The sequence below is a fragment of the Mercenaria mercenaria genome, unplaced genomic scaffold (assembly GCF_021730395.1).
Source record: "Mercenaria mercenaria strain notata unplaced genomic scaffold, MADL_Memer_1 contig_4709, whole genome shotgun sequence".
NCBI classification, from domain to species: Eukaryota; Metazoa; Mollusca; class Bivalvia; order Venerida; family Veneridae; genus Mercenaria; species Mercenaria mercenaria.
Window position 1 is genome coordinate 39,404 of NW_026462958.1, and position 20,059 is coordinate 59,462.

The 20,059-nt window shown below is 34.5% G+C and overlaps 1 protein-coding gene across 1 annotated transcript in view; it reads left to right on the forward strand.

Moving 5' to 3' along the window:
• LOC123529861 (uncharacterized) overlaps positions 1-18,715 on the forward strand; it is a 33,918-nt gene extending 15,203 nt beyond the window's left edge. The window contains exons 4-5 of the mRNA XM_053535323.1: positions 3,740-3,952; positions 14,462-18,715. Coding sequence (XP_053391298.1) covers positions 3,740-3,952; positions 14,462-16,020 — 1,772 coding nt within the window. The 3' untranslated portion in view covers positions 16,021-18,715. The remainder of the gene's footprint in view (positions 1-3,739; positions 3,953-14,461) is intronic.
• The last annotated feature ends 1,344 nt before the right edge of the window (positions 18,716-20,059 follow it).

The window sequence follows — 20,059 nt, forward strand, 5'->3', positions numbered from 1 at the left end:
AAAAACAAGAAACTTACTTCGTAAAATTTTTCACTAACTTAAAAACACTTCCTTTAAAGACATCCATTTAGAAAAATTGCAGATCTTCCCGCTTTTTTCCCTTGACAGCTAACTCGTGCGCACGTGTTATTTTTCACATGGGGGACATGGTAGTATAACGTCTGTCACTTCCACGGTAGTTAAAACACCCCCACGTGTGAATTACCACAAAAACCCCGGGTAGCTTACGTGCCACAGAAAAAAAAAAATATTTTCCCATTCCTCGCTATGCCACCGTACTATCATAAAACTTGCAAATTACTTCGAAAAAAAATCAAAAAGGATTGAAAATATTTTTCGCTTAAAGATTTTAAATTTAAATAACAGTTGAAAGGGAAAATTGAACAAAAAAGGGATGAAATCATATTTTATAGCCTTTTAATTTTATTTAAAAGAAAAGCTTCGGAGATTATGTGCTTTCTTTTTTACCAAAAAAGCTATGTTACTCCCGTTGGTTTAAAATTCGACCCACCTGGAGTGGGTTTCCGTGGTCGGTGGTTTAGATCGATGACTTTAAACCCTGCCCATCACCGATGCGGGTTCAAGCCTCACCCCCGATGTTAAAAATTTTCCAGTGAGGAAAACATTAAGCAGGTGTCCTCGTCACATGAAAAAGCACTAGGGGCCCCGGGGGATTCCTCCCCCAAGAAAAAAGGAAAGTCCAAAGGCCCCAAAAAAGTGCAGCACCCAAAAGTTAATCCCAACAAAAACAAAAAAAGACCCACCGGGCGGGACAGACGAACTGAATTTAAAACGAACGAAAGGCGGGTTTTTTTTTTCGAATCTTTGGAGCAGCCATTAAATCGATTATTTTTCGTCTGTAAAAAAATTGAATTGATTTCAAAATAAAAGTATCAATACATGTCTTATTACTTTTTTTAGTACAAATATAAATGGATTAGTTCCTCTTTTTTTTTATAAATTTTGCTTTTATCACAAGCGTGGAAATGGCAGAAAAAAAGTTTTTTATGCTTGCATTAGATTTTACAAGGCGATATCCCCCGGATGTATTTTATCATAAAAAATAGGGGGAATTGATTAATCCTTTTCTTTTTTCTCGGCTATTTGATTAAATTTAAAATAAAACGGAACGCCTAGGAATGATGGTTCATTCTGTTTTATTTAATTTTTACCTGTTTTGGGCCGTGAAGCTTTTCTTAGTTCATCCAATTAGTATTTAAAAATTTCTTTTTTAATATGGCATTCATTTTACATACACACAAGTTCGAAACATTCAAAACTTGACCTTTGAAATGGCCGGAATATAATTTTCACTACAAAATTGATTGCTCCCGTATTTTTAAATATATAAATTTTTTAAACCCCTATTTCCGGGTATCGAGGGGTATACGGGAAATATAATCCCTGTATTTTCAAAATATAAAACTAACTACCCGTATTTCAGAAAACGGGAAATATACGGGGTTGTTCAAAGAATATAGGTAAAAAAAAGTCCCGATTTTTAAAAAAACAAAATTTTTTAAATCCCGATTTTGGGATATACGGAAAATCGGAGTTGTACACCAAACAAATACGGACTATACGGGCCCTATTTTTTGAATATACAAAATTTTTAAATCCCGTATTTCCGGGATATACGGGAAATATACGGGGTTTTATACGAAGAATATACAGAAATTTTAACCCTGTTTTTGAAATATAAAAATTACTATCCCCCTAATCCAGAATTTCGGGAAAAAAACGGGGTTGTATATAAAAATATACGGGACATATATGCCGTATTTTTGAAAAATACAAATTTTTTTAAAACCCTATTTCCGGGAATACGGGAAAAATACGGGTTGTATAAAAGAATATACGGAAATTTAATCCCTTTTTTCGAAAAATTTCAAACTATACATATCCCGTTATCCAGAATATACGGGGAAAAATACGGGGTTGTATATGAAACTAACGGGGAAAAATACTCCCCCTATTTTTGTAAAATACGGATTTTTGTATTCCCGTACCCAGACTATAGGGGAATAACGTGTTGTTAAAGATTTAGAAAAAACCCTTTTTGAATTTCCCCTTTTCAATAATATACGGGGTATGTAAACAAAAATTCCCTTTTCAAAATATACAGAACCGATTTTTTTTATAAAAGGACTTTTAAATTACAAGCCCCTACAGCCCGTATTTTTGTTTTCCCTTTTCTTCCCGTATAGGGTAAATTTCGGGGTCCCGTAACCCCCCAATTAACTCTTTTTGGGATGAAAAAGATTAATACCTGATCTTTCTGGAATTTTACGCGACAATGTAGCATTCTTGGCACGCTTCGGGGGATTTGCCAAAATTTTACAGCTTTGTTAAATTTTATTAGTTTAGTTCCCGGGAAAATTACAGTGGCTGGTTTTTAACAGAAAAATGGATTGACTCGCGAAAAATAATTTTAGATATAACAAAAAAAGCTGTCAGGGGAAATTGGCGGCTCAACAGATTTGCGACATCGAAAAAGGGAGTTCTAGACTTCTTTTGAAAAAATAGTCACGATGACGTTGAAGGCAAGGGGCTAAAAATGGCAGTATTATAAGAAAGCTGTTCAAAATCAAGGGGCTTTTGGTTCTATGATTGGGAGTCCTTAAAACAAAAAAACAGACGGAATAGCGTTTTCGCTGCAACACTTTTTTTTATGGGAAAAACCCCTCAACTTGGATAAAAATTTCCGTGTCGCCCAAAAATCACCTTGGGTAACAAGTAGTTTGCTTCTTATTGTAATTGTCAATATTAATACCTAAGACTCGAAGGAAACATGTTGTCAAAAACACCCATCTTAGGCACAAAAAAAATATTTTTTTGTAGCAAAAATGAATGCCATACTAAATAGTAACCCTTTTTATCCCACGCCGAAGACGGAGGGATATAGATTTGGCGTTGTCCGCCTGAAAATGCTAATAATTCAATTCACTTGAATCACCAAAACCAAAAATTTTTCAAGTACAAATGACTTGCCACATTGTAAACATTATTTCTCTGATTCGTAAAAGCAGATTTTAAAACTAAAATTAAAATTTAGTACTTTGACGATGAAACCAAACGAGACTTTTTTTGGGGTAAACACTTTAGTGCTAAAATTTTTTTGTCCCCTTTTTTGTTTTTCAACCATAATTTCCCCCATAACAAGTAGGCCATTGTGGATTTCATGAAATTACCCCAAAAATTTGATTCTATAGGGGGGTGAACATGGGGGAAATTTTTTCAGGTTTCCTCAGTAACTAAAGAATTATTGCTCCTTAATTGTTTTAAAATTCATAAATTTTAAGCAAATAAAAATCGATGGATCTTCAGAAATTTAATTAACATTTTCAGGGGAAAAAATTCATTAAGGGTCTTTTCTAACTACAGTTATAAATAGGGACACAACTATATCATAGTTAAAAAATATCGGTAAAATATTTCGTCACGTTTGTGGTGGTTTGAGTGAAATTCATATTTTTTTTCCTAACTGTGTTTGCCGTGTTTTAAGAAAAAAACAAAAATTTTTTATATAATAAAACAGTTTAAAAAAGTTTACGCGTTACAGTTGATTGATACTTAGCCTAAAGTAGAGGAAAAGAGAGATTCACGAAAAGCTTAGTCGTTGAAACAATTTTACATTTCTACCTCGGTTGAGCCTTATATTTTCTTATTTGAAAAGACGCCCATGTAAGATCATCTATGTATTTGATGATATCGTAATTACTATCACTTTTTTTCTAAGGAGAAGATTATAAACCAAAGCAGAAAACATTTCGACTGCCCATACGATGTGAATCATTCGGCGGCTTAGAACACATTTGGAACTTGTTTGAAGGACATGGATCTAAAAATCTAGAGAAGTTAGCAATTGCTATGTCAGCACATCTTGGGACGACAATTACATTGACCAGTGCTGTAAATGTAGGCCTGTTCTTAAATGCATTTGAAGAAGAAGGTTTGTATCTGTTTAGATATACTTTGATAATGATTTTAAAATTAAATGTTGTCTGCAATAATTTGAGGGCTTTTATGTTATAAGTCCTTTTAAATCTTTTTATCTTAAAGTGTAATTTATAATTAGACTTTAAAAGTACATAAATAATACAAAGAACGAAGATTGACTGTTAATATTTACACTCATGTTTATGTTGGTATTTATTTTCGTAGTGCCCTAACCTCATTCAACTAGTCCTATTCATCGCATGTTTAAGAATTCAGAAAACAAACCATTAAACATTAAATAAGAATGTTATTAATTGAATGGCTTGCCACTATTTCATATTTATAATGAATGGGCAATACACTTCTAAAATGTATGTATGTAACGATGAATTGAACTTACAGAAATTGTTCGAAGTTATATTTAAGAAATAATAAGTTCCCAAACATGGTTTATCGTAGAATAACCCGATGTTTGAGTTCTTATGCGTAAAAATATATCACGAAGGCCGTAGGCCTGAGTGATATATTGTTTCGCATAAGAACGAAAAACTCGGGCTATTCTGCGATAAATCACACTTGGGGACTTATTATTTCGATTCTAACACGACATACTAGTATAAAAATGTTAGAAAAAATGGCTACCTTTTACGACCGTGCTACACACCTGGATCGAATGACGTCATAGCACGCGAGTGGTTTATTGCAGAATAACCCGAGATAGATTTTGCTCTACATGTATATAGGTTATTTCCTGGTCGTGTTATATGGTGGCATATTTCTGCCAATCACATATCCGCTTATTTTTCTCGAAATCTTTCGTAAAAATGTCACTTATTCATTTCTTATCTGGCAAGTGACAAAACTGCTTGTTATCCACTTAAGTATTTTAACAGGACAAATCTGCTTGTTAGTGCCCACTACTGCCATCCACATATTCACTTACGTTAACTAGGTATCTTGCTTTTTGTCAGTTAGTCAGTTATGATTGGAAATATCCCGAAATCGTCCCTATCATTACGGAATAAATGAAAATAAGTAAAGGGGCATAACAATAATATGCAAATGTATCATTCCAAATCATATCTATCGGCACAAACCATTAGGGGTGGTGGTAGGGGATGAGGTGGGCATACACTCATTCTTTCTATTTATTCTGTCACAGGGTGAGAAAATGTGAAGTCAGACCGAGACCCGAACCCGGGGCCACGGAATGCCGTTCCGATAATCTACAGACTGAGCTACCCGACCGCCTACACATTTTCTCCCCGTTTCAATATTCAAGTTCTATACCGTGACATATTTCCCCACCATTTTGAAATTCGTCCTCGAACTTCGGGGTATACTTAATTAATAAAGGCTTGGGGGTTAACCAATGTAATGCCGTCAATGCCCCACTTCGGGCGCCAAATGTCACAGAATGAAAACAATGTGCAGCCAGACCAGGGCTCGAATCCGGGGCCTCGGAATACCGTTCGAATGCTGTACCGATTGAGCTACCCGGCCGCCTATACATTTTCTCCCCGCCCTATTCCGTGACTATTCCGTACAGGGGACGAAAAGTTTAACCGTCAATCGCTAATTTGGGTACGAATATTAACTGGATATAAAAAAAAACTTTCACAATAACCACTTGTTTATGTGTATATCTGGATGGCAGAAGCGGGCACTAACAGGCAGTTTTGTCCTGTTAACATAATTATCTGGATAGCACACAATTTTGCCACTTGCCAGATAATAACTGGATATGTGACATTTTAGAGAAAACTGTCTAAATAAATAAGTGGATATGTGGTTGGCAGAAATATGCCACCATAGTGTTAGAATAAATCATAATTTAAGTTGTTAGTTTGTATTATTTAAATACATGGTAATACATTTGATCATTAAAATGACGAAATAGATATCAGTAAAGTATGTGGTGACACACTCAACACAGCACACGATGTAACAGACTGTGGTACATGTACCTTCATTTTAGGCCTAACATCCTGGCTTTAGAGGCAGGGGCCATTGTACGAAAAGGTTAAACAAATGTCAACTTTAAATGTTTTATTGTTTACTGTCTTTAGATTTTAGAGCAGTTAAGAATTAAGTAAAAATGTCCAAAAAAAATTATCTCTAGAATTCCAAAAATCTCCAGATATTTAATGGTACCTTCAGGACTGAGTAATTCAGACAAATCAAGAGTTTCGTTCATTTGGTAACATGCATTTTCTCAAACCTAAATGTTAGTTTATATCCCCTGTCAAAGGCATTCATTACATAAAATGAAGCCGACATTGAAAATGGTGTGGCGTGTATACAAGTAATGGCATTATCTAAATTAAAGATATACCCCATCCATCAGCTTAAAATATAAATGTAATATTTTCAAACTATTTTCTTGCACAGTGTACTAAATGTATCCGAAGTTATTGTCTTATAAAACAATACGGAAAGTAAAACTAAGTCGACAGTGTTTGTGCAAAGGTAACAGTGAGTATAGAGTATAAGTTGTTACAGTAAAATGTTAAAAAAGTTTTAAATTGACACTCAATTACAACTTCTATTCAATAACAAATTTGCACAAGGCCAGATTGTATCAAAATAACAGAACTGTACGATATACTAATACTATTAAAAATGTACAGTTATATTTATGTCTCCCCCAGGAGACATATTGTTTTTGCCCTGTCCGTCCGTCCGTCCGTACGTCACACTTCATTTCCGAGCAATAACTGGAGAACCATTTGATCTAGAACCTTCAAACTTCATAGGGTTGTTGGGCTGCTGGAGTAGACGACCCCTATTGTTTTTGGGGTCACTCCGTCAAAGGTCAAGGTCACAGGGGCCTGAACATTGAAAACCATTTCCGATCAATAACTAGAGAACCACTTGACCCAGAATGTTGAAACTTCATAGGATAATTGGCCATAAAGAGTAGATGACCCCTATTGATTTTGGGATCACTCCGTCAAAGGTCAAGGTCACAGGGGCATGAACATTGATAACCATTTCCGATCAATAACTAGAGAACCACTTGACCCAGAATGTTGAAACTTCATAGGATGATTGGTCATAAAGAGTAGATGACCCCTATTGATTTTGGGGTCACTCCATCAAAGGTCAAGGTCACAGGGGCCTGAACATGGAAAACCATTTCCGATCAATAACTAGAGAACCACTTGACCCAGAATGTTGAAACTTCATAGGATGATTGTACATGCAAAGTAAATGACTCCTATGGATTTTAGAGTCAATTCATTAAAGGTCAAGGTCACAGGAGCCTGAACATTGAAAACCATTTCTGGTCAGTAACTTGAGAACTACTTGACCCAGAATGTTGAAACTTAATAGGATGATTGATCATGCAGAGTAGATGACCCCTATTGATTTTGGGGTCACTCTGTGAAAGGTCAAGGTCACAGGGGCCTGAACATTGAAAACCATTTCTGGTCAGTAACTTGAGAACTACTTGACCCAGAATGTTGAAACTTAATAGGATGATTGGTCATGCAGAGTAGATGACCCCTATTGATTTTGGGGTCACTCTGTGAAAGGTCAAGGTCACAGGGGCCTGAACATTTAAAACTATTTCGGTCAGTAACTTGAGAACCACTTGACCCAGAATGATGAAACTTCATAGGATGATTGGTCATGCAGAGTAGATGACTCTTAACGATTTTAGGGTCACTCTGTTAAAGGTCAAGGCCACAGGGGCCTGAACATGGAAAACCATTTCCAATCAATAACTTGAGAACCTCTCGGCCCAGAATGTTGAAACTTCATAGGATGATTGTTCATGCAGAGTAAATGACCCCTATTGTTTTTGGGGTCACTCCGTTAAAGGTCAAGGTCACAGGGGCCTTAACATTGATAACCAGTTCCCATCAAGAACTTGAGAACCACTTGACCCAGAATGTTGAAACTTTATAGGACGATTGTTCATGCAGAGTAAATGACCCCTATTGTTTTTGGGGTCACTCCGTTAAAGGTCAAGGACACAGTGGCCTGTTCATGTAAAATCATTTTTTGGAAATAACTTGAGAACCACTTGACCTACAATGTTGAAACTTAATAGGATGGTTGGACATGCAGAGTAGATGACCCCTATTTATTTTGAGGTCACTTGATCAAAGGTCAAGGTCACAGGAGCCTGAACAGTGACTTGAGAACCACTAGGCCAAGAGTGTTGAAATTTAGCGGGATGACTGGACATGCCAAGTAGATGATCCCTATTGCAGCCAACCATCAGTGTCTCTTTGACTTTCGCTCCTGACCCCTATTGACTTCTTGCCTATAGGACTTTGCATTGGGGGAGACATGCGCTTTTTTACAAAAGCATTTTCTAGTTTATGACCATATTGTTCTGCTGTCATTAGTAACAAACATGATATTTTAAAACAGTTTAACAGTAATATAAAAAGTTTTAGAATGTAAAGTCAAATGAGCATCAAAGTGCTCGGGATGAGCTATTGTGATCGCTTACCGTCCGGCGTCCGTCCGTCCGAGCCTACATTGGCATAGGAACAATAGGTAACTGTACTTTTTCTTTGATGTCATTCATTCCGTAAGACTTGCATGTGGTTATTTTTAGCTCGACTATTCGAACAATAGTCAAGCATCAATTCCCATAACTCTGATCCGCTTTTTAGCCAAATTATGCTCCCTTTTTGGACTTAGAAAATCCTGGTTAAAGTTTTGCGTGTAAGTAGATGCAGCTATTACTAAAAGGCATATAGATTTGAAACATATATTTTTTCTTTTTCTAGATCAATTACCAACCTCACTGGGTCAAGTCCCATAACTTTGACATGTATTTTGAGCAAATTATGCCCCCTTTTAGATTTAGAAAATTCTGGTTAAATTTTTACATGCAAATTACTATCTCCAACACTAATGCAGATATTGAATTGAAACTTCACATGTGCCTTCGGGTTTATAATACTAGTTGACAGCATCAAGTCCCATAACTTTGATATGCATTTTGGTCAAATTATGTCCCCTTTTGAACTTAAAATTCTTTTGATATTTTAACATTTTGGGTAATATTTTCCTGCTTCTGGGACAATATTTCGAATAGTCGAGCTTGGCTGTCTTACGGACAGCCCTTGTTCTTTTACGTGGCTAAAAGAACAAAAGGCAGAACAAAAGAGTAGCCACATAAATAACTTTGATATGCATTTTGGTCAAATTATGTCCCCTTTTGAACTTAAAATTCATTTGATATTTAAACATTTTGGGTAATATTTTCCTGCTTCTGGGACAATATTTCGAATAGTCGAGCTTGGCTGTCTTACGGACAGCTCTTGTTCTTTTACGTGGCTAAAAGAACAAAAGAGTAGTATGATCATTCGTCTGTACGTCTTCCGTCCACACTTTCCTTTAAACAGCATCTCTTCTGAAACCATTTGGTGGAAGTTGATGAAATTTGGCTTGGATGTTCATTGAATGGTCTCCTTCCAAAATTGTTCAAAGCGCTTCGCTTGGTTGCACATAGGGGCCGCCATAGCTAAGACAGAAAAAAGCAATAATAGATATCTCCTCTTAAACCGCTGATCCGATTTTAAGATCATTTGTGTGTAGTTCTCTACCAGATTTGTACAAATTATTCTTATTCGTAAAAACACACTTGGCCGCCAGGGGAGGGGGCGTGGTGACCTTTCCCTATATGAATATTGTGGAAATTTTCTTGTATGAAACTGCAGTCCCGATTTTAAAATAATTTAACACAAATAGTCCTAGTTTAACCTTTGCCAAGATTAATCAAATTATTACCAATCGTCAAAAAAACATGACCGCTAGGGTCTGTGGTCTCTTTTTTATATATGTATATAGTGAAAATTTTAACAATCTGCTTGTATGATATTGCTAGACCGATTTTGAAAGTAATTCACATAAATGATCCTTGTATGATCACCTATTAAGTTTGTCTAAATTATTGTGATTCCTCAAAAACATGACCGCCAGGGGCGTGGTCACTTTTCCCTATAAGTATGTAATTGAAACTTTAAAAATCTTCTTGTATGAAACTGCTGGTCCGATTTTGAAATAATTTCACACAAATGGTCCTTGTGTGACTCAGTACCAAGAATTTTCAAATTATTTTGATTCGTCAAAAACATGGCCTCTTGAGAGCGTACTTACTTTTCCCTTGTATATGGTGAAAACCTTAAAAGTCTTCTTGTATGAAACTGATGGTCCGATTTGAAAGTAATTTCACATCAATGTTAAGAATGTTCGAATTATTTTGATTCCTCAAAAATCATGCCACTAGGAGGTGTGTCTATTCATTTTTTCCTATATGAATATAAATTTTTCATGTGTGATATTGTCATATTACATCATTTCCCAATGTCTTACCCCACCTCTACCGCCAACAAGGTGAGCGGTATAGGGTCATCATGGTTCACTTGTTAATATATTACATGGTTTTAAAAAAGCTTTTTAAGATGATTCTTTCATCAACAGACGTTGGCAGTGGGCCAATGGATTTCTGTCTTCTTAAGCACAGTTGGGGGCTAATTTCTATCACAGTATGGTCCCAATAAACAAGGGTCAGTCTATCTTACATGTGTATCAGTTAGTGAGAAGGGGAACAGTGTATTTTATTTAATAAATATGCGATGATTTTAAAAGTTATACCTATTTTTGGCATTAATTAATGAAAATGAAAATATTTTTGATCAAACATGATAATAAAATAATAAGAAATGTATTTAGGAATATGTTGCAAATTTTAATATGTTTTAGGGGAAAAAACTTTCACTCATCTTAAAGTTTTGTTTTAATGCTTGCAGAATATCATAAATAACATTTGTCTAAGACTGAAAACCGAATGTGCATTTCAGTGTTACAAAGTAAAGCATGAAAAAAGTACACTTTAAGCAAATTATTATTATTATTATTATTATTATTATTATACCAGATTTATATAGTCGAAAATTCAGTATAGAAATATAGATAGAACACAAAAATTTGATTTTATCCTGTAATTAATGTTCCAGTAATGGTGATTGCATGTATATTAGAAAATCATTTTCCCGTTCTTTTTTGTATGTCTTATATATAAATATAATGTTAGGATCTATGGCATGCGGAATGCACATTAATGCCTTAAACTATAGGTTTAACTGTTAAACCTAGGGTTTAACGCCTCTTAAATCCATAGTTTCAAGTGCCGTATGCACAATACATGTTTAAACCAGCGTTTAAAGTCTTAAATACGGTTTAAAGTCTCTTAAACCCATAGTTTAACAGACAACCATGACCCTTTTCATTATAATTATGATGTTATAAAATAGTGTTTGTCAACACAAAAAAAAACTCATTAAGTTTTCACGATACCTTAGTTTTGTTATCATTATTATTTTTAATATTGTTACTATATCTTTTATTATTTTCATTAGCACACCTGTCACTCAGTGACAAGTAGACCTTTTGTGATCACCCTTCATCCATCGTCCGTCGTCGTCTGTCCACAATTTCTTGTGAAAACGATAGAGACCACATTTTGCATTCAGTTTTTAATAAACTTGTACAAAACTTATATTGGCATAATATTATCTCGATTCCCTTCGAAAACAGGCCAGATCCCATCATGGGTTCCAGATTTATGGCCCTTTAAAGGGCCAAAACTTGCTATTTTTGGCTTGTGAACACGATAGAGACCAAATTTTGCAATCAAATTTAATTAAAGTGGCACGTTACTTGCATTAGCATACAATCTCGGTCTCTTTTGAAAACTGGCTAGATACAATCATAGGTTCTAGAGTTATGGCCCCTTAAAGGCCAGAATTTGCTATTTTAGCTTGTGAACAAGATAGAGACCACATTTTGCAATTGATTTTAATCAAAATTGCACACAACTTTTATTGGCATAATATCTCGATTCCTTTTGAAAACTGACCAGATTCCGTCATATGTTCAAGAGTTATGATCCCTTTAAGGGCTAAAATTTGCAATTCTTGTATTTTCAGCCATATAGAGACTTCATTTATGGTTTGATTCGATACAAACTTGCAAAATATCTTTATAAACAATAGATATTGGATTCAGCGATGAATCCGGCAGATCTGAATATAGGTTTCAGAGTTACGGCCCCTGAAAGAGCAAATATTTGTTATTTTACCATGTGAACACAATCGAAGTGGCATTTTGCATTCGAGTTTAACCACACTTACACACAACTTAAGTCACAATAATATCTCAGTTCCTTTCAAAAACCGCCGAGATTCGGTCATGGGTTCTAGGTTTCTATATTGGCCCTTTTAGCAATAAAGAGGTTTCGTTTGCTTTAATTTGATACAAACTTGCACAGAAAGTTTACCTAGATGATCTGTAGGCCAAGTTTGAAACTTGGTCATGTGGGGTCAAAAACTAGGTCACCGGGTCAAATCAAAGGAAAAGCTTGTTGACTACATGGAAGCCACATTTATAATCCTGTCTTCGTTAAACTGAGTCAGAAAGTTTATCTCGGTGATTCCTATGCCAAGTTTAAAACTGGTTCACATGGGGTCAAAAACTAGGTTACCACTCAAATCAAAGGAAAAGCTTGTTAACACTGTAGAGGCCACATTTCATTTATGACCTTGTTTTTATGAAATTGGTCAGAATGTTTATCTTGATGATTCCAAGGCCAAGTTTAACAGGTGAGCAATATAGGGCATTATGACCCTTTTGTTTATAACAATACATAATGATAACAATAATTAGATAATAATTATTATCGAGTATATAATAATAAAAGAAGAATAAGAATATTATTATTATTATTCCACATTCACTGAAGGAAAAATAATTTCATTCAACTCCACTGAACACACCTTCATGGTCTACTTGGGACCCCTGCTGTGCTGATTACCCTTTAATCAGCTTCTGTTACAAAATCGCTGATAAGCTGCATATAATAAAAAGAGAGTTGTTCATTTGATTGGGGGTGGAGGACACTATGCCTTTAAGTCTTGTACGCACCCAAACCTACAGAAAATGGACCATCTGCCCGCTGGTAACACATTTCTTTGCTTGTTTGCAATTTCTTAAAAACACTGAATGTGAAATGTCAATTAGAATGTTGGTTGTTGAAAGCTAATATTGTGTTTATTGTACCGGATGATCATAACATATTTATAAATGGAATTCAAAGAACTCATTGTGGTCCCTTTCATAATCAATTTATATACACATACATTGAAGATGGTCGTCTGTAAAAGTATGGATAAAAAGGTGAAGATTGATACAAAAGAATTCACTAAAGCTTAGTTCATACAGAGAAAAGCACACATGATTTTAAACAATACTTTTCTTTAAATGTAGAAACACATCAAAGCTCAAAGTTCAAGTTAGATTGGACAATGAATAAAGTGAAAATGATATTTTTGCCCCTCCGTCAGCCGTTCCTTCTGTATTGAACGCTTCAGTTACTAGATGTGCCAGGAAAAGACGTAAAATCCATGAAAATCATTTTAGTATACCTTATTCCCAGCTGCAAAAATTTACCGTCTGCTTTCCTTTTCATCTAACATACTTCTCTTCGACACTGAAAAGGAAAATGAGAAATGATAGATCTAGTATTGAATTGTAAGCTGTATCAACAATTGTTCTCTCTGAAGTTATATTAAAGTAAAGCATTTCAAAACCTCTTATTTTAAAACCAGATATTTCCAGTTTACAAGGATTCACCCCATGATAAAATCCGGTAAACTCCAGACAAACACTCTTGCCACAGTTTGGATAACACGATGAATCGTTATGTGAAAACAAGAACAAAAAACAATCATAATTATACCATTGATGATCAAAACACATGTAAATGTCAGTTTTTTTTCTAAATACTTTACAATTTAGAAATATAAAATGGAGATATCCTACCTGCCTATATTAAGCTTCCCCTGTTATGGAATAAATTTTGCTAGACAAAATTAAAAATCATTGATATTTTCAATACTGAAAGTCAGTAACAGTTACATATCATGCAGTTCTGTGTGTAAGAAAATGGTCAAATAAACCATAGAAAATTCACATGTCTAAATAGATATATAATTTATGTGACGAATATATATAAATATACCCTATATTAATCATTAATTCTTCCTTACCATTTACGATTTATTTGACAAACACTAGAAATAGTGAAACAGAGTAGTGTTTCACACAGTTTGACAGCAAGTGCCGATGTTTATTTCTTACGGAAAGAAGGCAAAAGATAGATATTGTGCATTGTAATGGCTATTAGAAAATAAAATACATTCTAACAAATATGACGTGAGCTCAGCATCCTGTGCAAATATTGTTAAGACTTTCCTGCAATACATTATCTCATAACTCAATTCATTCCATACAAAAACAAATGTGTTGGATTTTGTTTAACATTATGGTTTACTATTACATGCATATATTTTATAAGCTCAAATCGAATAAATGATCATGCAATCAACGACTCATTTATTTTAGTTCTGAACTGTTTGCATACCCAATGCAAAACAATGCATTGCTGATAGACTAAGTTATATTGTATGTTTACTACATTTTCATATCATTCTAGGTCTTATTGAAAGAGCCTTTACCAAAGAACAAGTGTTTACAAATGCAGTCAAGAAATTCCTCCATATGACTGGGCCAACTTTGCTTGCCACTTTATTGTATCAGTGTAAACTAATACCGAAACTTGCTTACAACTGTATTATGGACTCCGTTAAGGTTGATACAAGCCGCCAGAAAGAGGAAATACTTGATGATTCAAACAGAATTTTGCTTCATCTTCTACGACATCGGTTTGAAAGTGTATCGAAACGCCGAATACTTTTTGTATGGATATTTATGAAAATTTACATACACTGTACCAGGATGCCAATGACGGTTCCAAAAATGACTGTTAAAAGGTCGTATAAAATACTTCGTAGCATGATGGTAAACAATCTGTTAAACAATGAAGATAAAGTTAGATACGAATATGTGTTGAAAACGACATTGGCAACACCAGCGATAACAGAAGCTGATCTAGATAAAAAATTTATATGTATCACCCTATTGCAAGACTATTATGGTTTTAAATATGATCAGGACCAGGTAGAAAAAGACGCTCTGATAATAAAAATGTCTGAGCTAGTTTTCAAAACTAGAAACCCATTAGTGTCAGAAATAATGTATTTAAGCCGATTAGCTGTTCTTTTGTACAAAAGTTGTATGCTGACAGAAAGTAAAATCCTCTTGCACGGTGCTATGTGTAAGGCTTGTTTCGTAGATCCATGCTACGAAGTAATTGATATGCACTATATGCATGTATTTCTCAATCTTTTACAATATGAACAGTTTCCATCAACAGATAGTCGGGAAGCTGTTTTAAGGTCAGGAAGAATCGGACTGGAAATGTTGACTTGTACGAAAGAATATCATCACGTGTATGAAATATGGAGGTATATGTTTAAATTGAGAATGGTTTTCTGTCTTCTTCAGCTAGGAAGCAGTGGATACTTAATTCAATCAAATGAAACTGTTATTGACGAGGCTTCAATCGTCGAAGCGAATTCTCTTCTTGAAGATATTGCTCGTATGGACTCATTCAGTCACTGTTTTGGGAGAAAAAATCTTTATTATTTTGCGCTAGTGAGATTATGTATTTTGAAATCAAATTACCATATGGCTAGGTTTTATATACACGGCCTCCTAAATCAACTTGCAAACTGTTATGTAGGAAAAGATCCAAAGATTCTAGTAGTTGCAAAATCATACTTGAAAGACATTAATGATATATTGAAATCTGACGATAGCGTATTGGAGGAAAAAGAAGGCACTCAAGTGAACAGTACCAAAGAGCATCTCTGTTCAACATCAGAGACATCTGATCTGTCCGTTTTGCGTGAAGAAAAGCAAGCATCAGAGATAAATGAACCAGAACTAAAACATCTTGAAGGCCATGAACCACCAATTGACTTCAGTAATCCAGAAAAAGTCCTAAGCGATTTAAGACAATTGTTTGACAGTTTCTTTAATGAAAGAATTGTTCAAAACCCACAAAGAAAAACATCAAGAAAGAAAAAGCAGAAAACAAAGCGCAGACAAAAAGATATGCGTGATTATCTTGACGAGCCTAGCATTGAGTGAACTTCTACAGCAGTATTCTAATACTAGATTAATTTGTGATGACTACTTAGTGACTTGTTTCTTTCTAAATTTGACTTATCTTGAAATGACATTCCTGATTGCAAATTCAAATCTTTCTATGTATACAAATGTAAAAATATATGTGGCTCTGCAAAACAGACACCATACATTTCAAATTTTATTTAGTTTAAATATTCACCTGCTAAATGTTAATTTTAGAAAGTACTTGCAGGAAACGTAGCGTATGCGGAAAGTCAATGATTTTCCAGCAAGATGTTTTAATACATTTTTAAAGTTTCTTTTTTCAATTTTGTTATCTTAAAAACATATCGACTAAGCAAGAAGCTCCATTTATAATTGTGCCCCAAATGAGTGGTGGGGGTGCATATAGATTTGGTCTTGTCCGTCCGTCCGCCCGTCCGTCCGAAGTTCGAAGACGCGCCTAGCTCAAAATGTATTTGATATAAATTGATGAAACCTTGCACGAGTCTTTATCATGATATGAACATGCGCACCTCCTATTTTTCGTCTGGCTCCGCCCCCCCCCCCCTATTTTTAGAGTTATGGCCCCTGAAATAGTCAAAAATGCACATTTTCACCTTGTGACACGCCTAGCTCAAAAAGTATTTGATATTGATTCATGAAACCTTGCATGAGTCTTAATCATGATATGAACTTGTGCACCTCCTATTTTTCATTTTGGTCTGCTCCCTATTTTTAGAGTTATGGCCCCTGAAATAGGCAAAAATGCCCTTTTTCACCTTGTGACGCGCCTAGCTGAAAAAGTATTTAATTTATATATAAATTGATTAAATCTTGTATGAGTCTTTATCATGATAAGAACTTGTGCACCTTCTATTTTTGTCTGACTCCGCCCCCTTTTTTCAGAGTTATGGCTCCTGAAATAGTCAAAAATGCACATTTCACCTTGTGACGTACCTACCTCAAAAAGTATTTTATATAAATTGATTAAACCTTGTATGAGTCTTGTCATGATATGAACCTGCGCACCTCCTATTTTTTGCCTGGCTCCACTCACTATTTTTAGAGTTATGGCCCCTGAAATAGTCAAAAATGCACATTTTGACGCACCTAGCTCAGAAAATATTTAATATAAATGTTTGAAAACTTGCATAAGTCTTTATCATGATATAAACTTGCACACCTTCTAATGTTTGGCCGGCTCCACCCCCCTATTTTTAAAGTTATGGCCCCTGAAATAGTAAAATAAATGCACATTTTCACCTAATTATGTGCCTAGCTCAAAAAGTATTTAATGTAAATTCATGAAACCTTGCTAGAGTCTTTATCATCATGTGACCTTTCACACTTGGCATTCTTCTTGAGAATCTGTGTGCTTATTACAGTTATGGCCCTTGAAATAGCCAAAATAGTTGATTTTTTGTTTGTGATGCTCATAGCTCTATAATGTCTGTTTAGGCTAAACCCCATTAACACTGCAAACATTTGAATTATTGCCCCTTATTTGTGACAAATATACCAATGGGGGGCACACCCTGTGTCCTACAGACACATTCTAGTTTTTTTCTATCTAATTTCAACTATCCCAGATAACAGTTTATTAAGCCGACATATCACTTGTAATGCAAAAGATATTCATATTTGTAGCGCAGGTATGACCTTCATAAATCACTTCATAGAGTACAGTTTGGTTGAATTACATTTTTTAGTCAAACTCAATCAACATTTTCATTTTTGTTAGGTTGGGCGACCTGTGAAGTTCCCATTGTTTTCTTTATCATGTTCTCAGCCTATTTGAAAGAAAATTTCGGTGAATGATGGGTTGTTTCACTTGAAAATTGAACAGCATATAAAAAATATTTCACTATATATTATTTACAAAATAATTCCTGAAAAGGATTGCATTCTTTCGGACAGTTAAACGCCTTTAAAACACAACGTTTTCAAAGAACTGCTACATATCTTCGCTTTGATGCATTTGCAATAATACCCCAAGCCTGAAATGTCACATAACTAGGTTGAACATAGTTTTCAGCAATTGTTTATTTTATTTCTTTACAAAGGTCATTCATTTTTAAAGAGGTGACCTATATTCCAATCTTTAAAAGCAAAATTCGTGTAAAACGAAAAATGTATCGCACGTACAAAGCCATACATTTATGGAATCCAGTTCCATCAAACATCAATCTGTCAAAGATAATTTATTAACATTTTAACGAAAAATTAAGGAATATTTATTACAAGATCAACGTTACTAATACATCAATATTATCATGCATTTTTATGACAAAGGTTAGCTTTTAAATTTTATGATATTGATGGATGATTGCACATGTATGCAAAATGAATTACACTGATTTATCTTTATACTCTTCTTGTTGTAGATAGTGTGTTTTTACATTGATATAGAAGGCCATATTGGAAATAAGTTGTATGTATACTATGTATAATACTCTTAATATGTCACCTTCTTAAATAAAGTTATTATTTTTTATTATTATTATAATCATAAATGTTCACACTGTTTTTACCCAATGTTAAATCGAATGTTCTGAGACTCTAGTTTTCACTATATTTCATTTTCTCATAGCCTGTATCAAAATGATAAAATTTTATATAAATTTCTACATCATTGCGTTATTTCTACACGATTTCCCTGAAAAAAAAAACTAGTTACAAATTTGCAGTGATATAAATTATGCCAAAACAATGTGTTTGGTGTCTACTGCAAACATTTTATTGAATGAGTGTAGCAGTCTGCAAGTAATTGATGTGTCAAGTAGTGTTTAAACCACACTTCGTTTACAGTGTAAGATAGTAGTTTATTTATGTTTTAAAACTATACTGAAAAGAGATAGCCTGAATAAGTTCGCAGACAAGTTGTTAAAACACATTAATTCAGGGATGGCCTAAGTTTTCCAACTGTCACCTTGAAGTATAGCTGTATTATACCCGTTTATCCGATTTTTATAAAGTTCATGATGGATAAAAAAGTAGGTCACTAGGTTATGGTGAGTCTTTAACAAAGTACGCCCCACTCGTTCAACACGTTACAGTAACCGTAGAAAAAAAATATTGAAATGGCGAGACAATTATTTAAACGGAGAAGGTTGTTAACATTCAGTTTTCTACACAAATAGCACATTCTAACATTACAACATTAGAATTACAAACAATATACATTAGTAATTATAATCCTACCGGTATAGACATAGGACAAATTATTTATCATTTTACCAGACGGGTGCAATTTATGTTTGAAGCGTGTACAGCTTGTTATACAAAAACAACAAGAAGAATGCAAGACAGTTTGAATAATTGATAAAAATATATTGCAACGCTGAACATTTTCCTATGTTTAATGTCAATGCTATGTTGAGCTTGACGAAACGAAACACAAGGTCAACCGATGGATCTCGAAAATGAAAGATTGTTATGTTAATAATACGTTTGTAACTTTCAAATTCAAACTGCGCTTACATTTACATGTATATTACCGCATACAACATACATTCATACATATATAACATATATTATAAGGCATACAACAAAATATTGGTACATGCGCGAATGTAACGTTACTAAACGTTTTAAAAAAATTCTTTGGAAGCACAGAACCCACCTTAGTAAAATTATAAAAGACTTGGTTTACCAAACAGTTAAACGTAAAACTAAAACCAGAAATAAAATCAGAAAAGAAATGGGAAACTATTGTTGAAAATAATAATATAAAATGGAACATAGTTTATGGGCAAATTTTTAAAGCAATGAAAGAAAAAAAAATTAGAAACTTTCAGTATAAATTTTTAATACGAATATGAGGGGCGTTCAATATGTAATGTTACTCCGTAGGTAGTTCCGTAACCGCTTGTTATGCCCCCCCCCCCCCCCCCCCCCCCATCGAAGAAGGAGGTGTATATTGTTTTGCAGATGTCGGTCGGTCGGTCTGTCTGTCGGTCGGTCGGTCTGTTTGTAGACCAATCCGTTTCCGGATGATAAATCAAGAACGCTTTGGCCTAGAATCATGAAAGTTGATAGGGAGGTTGGTCATCACCAG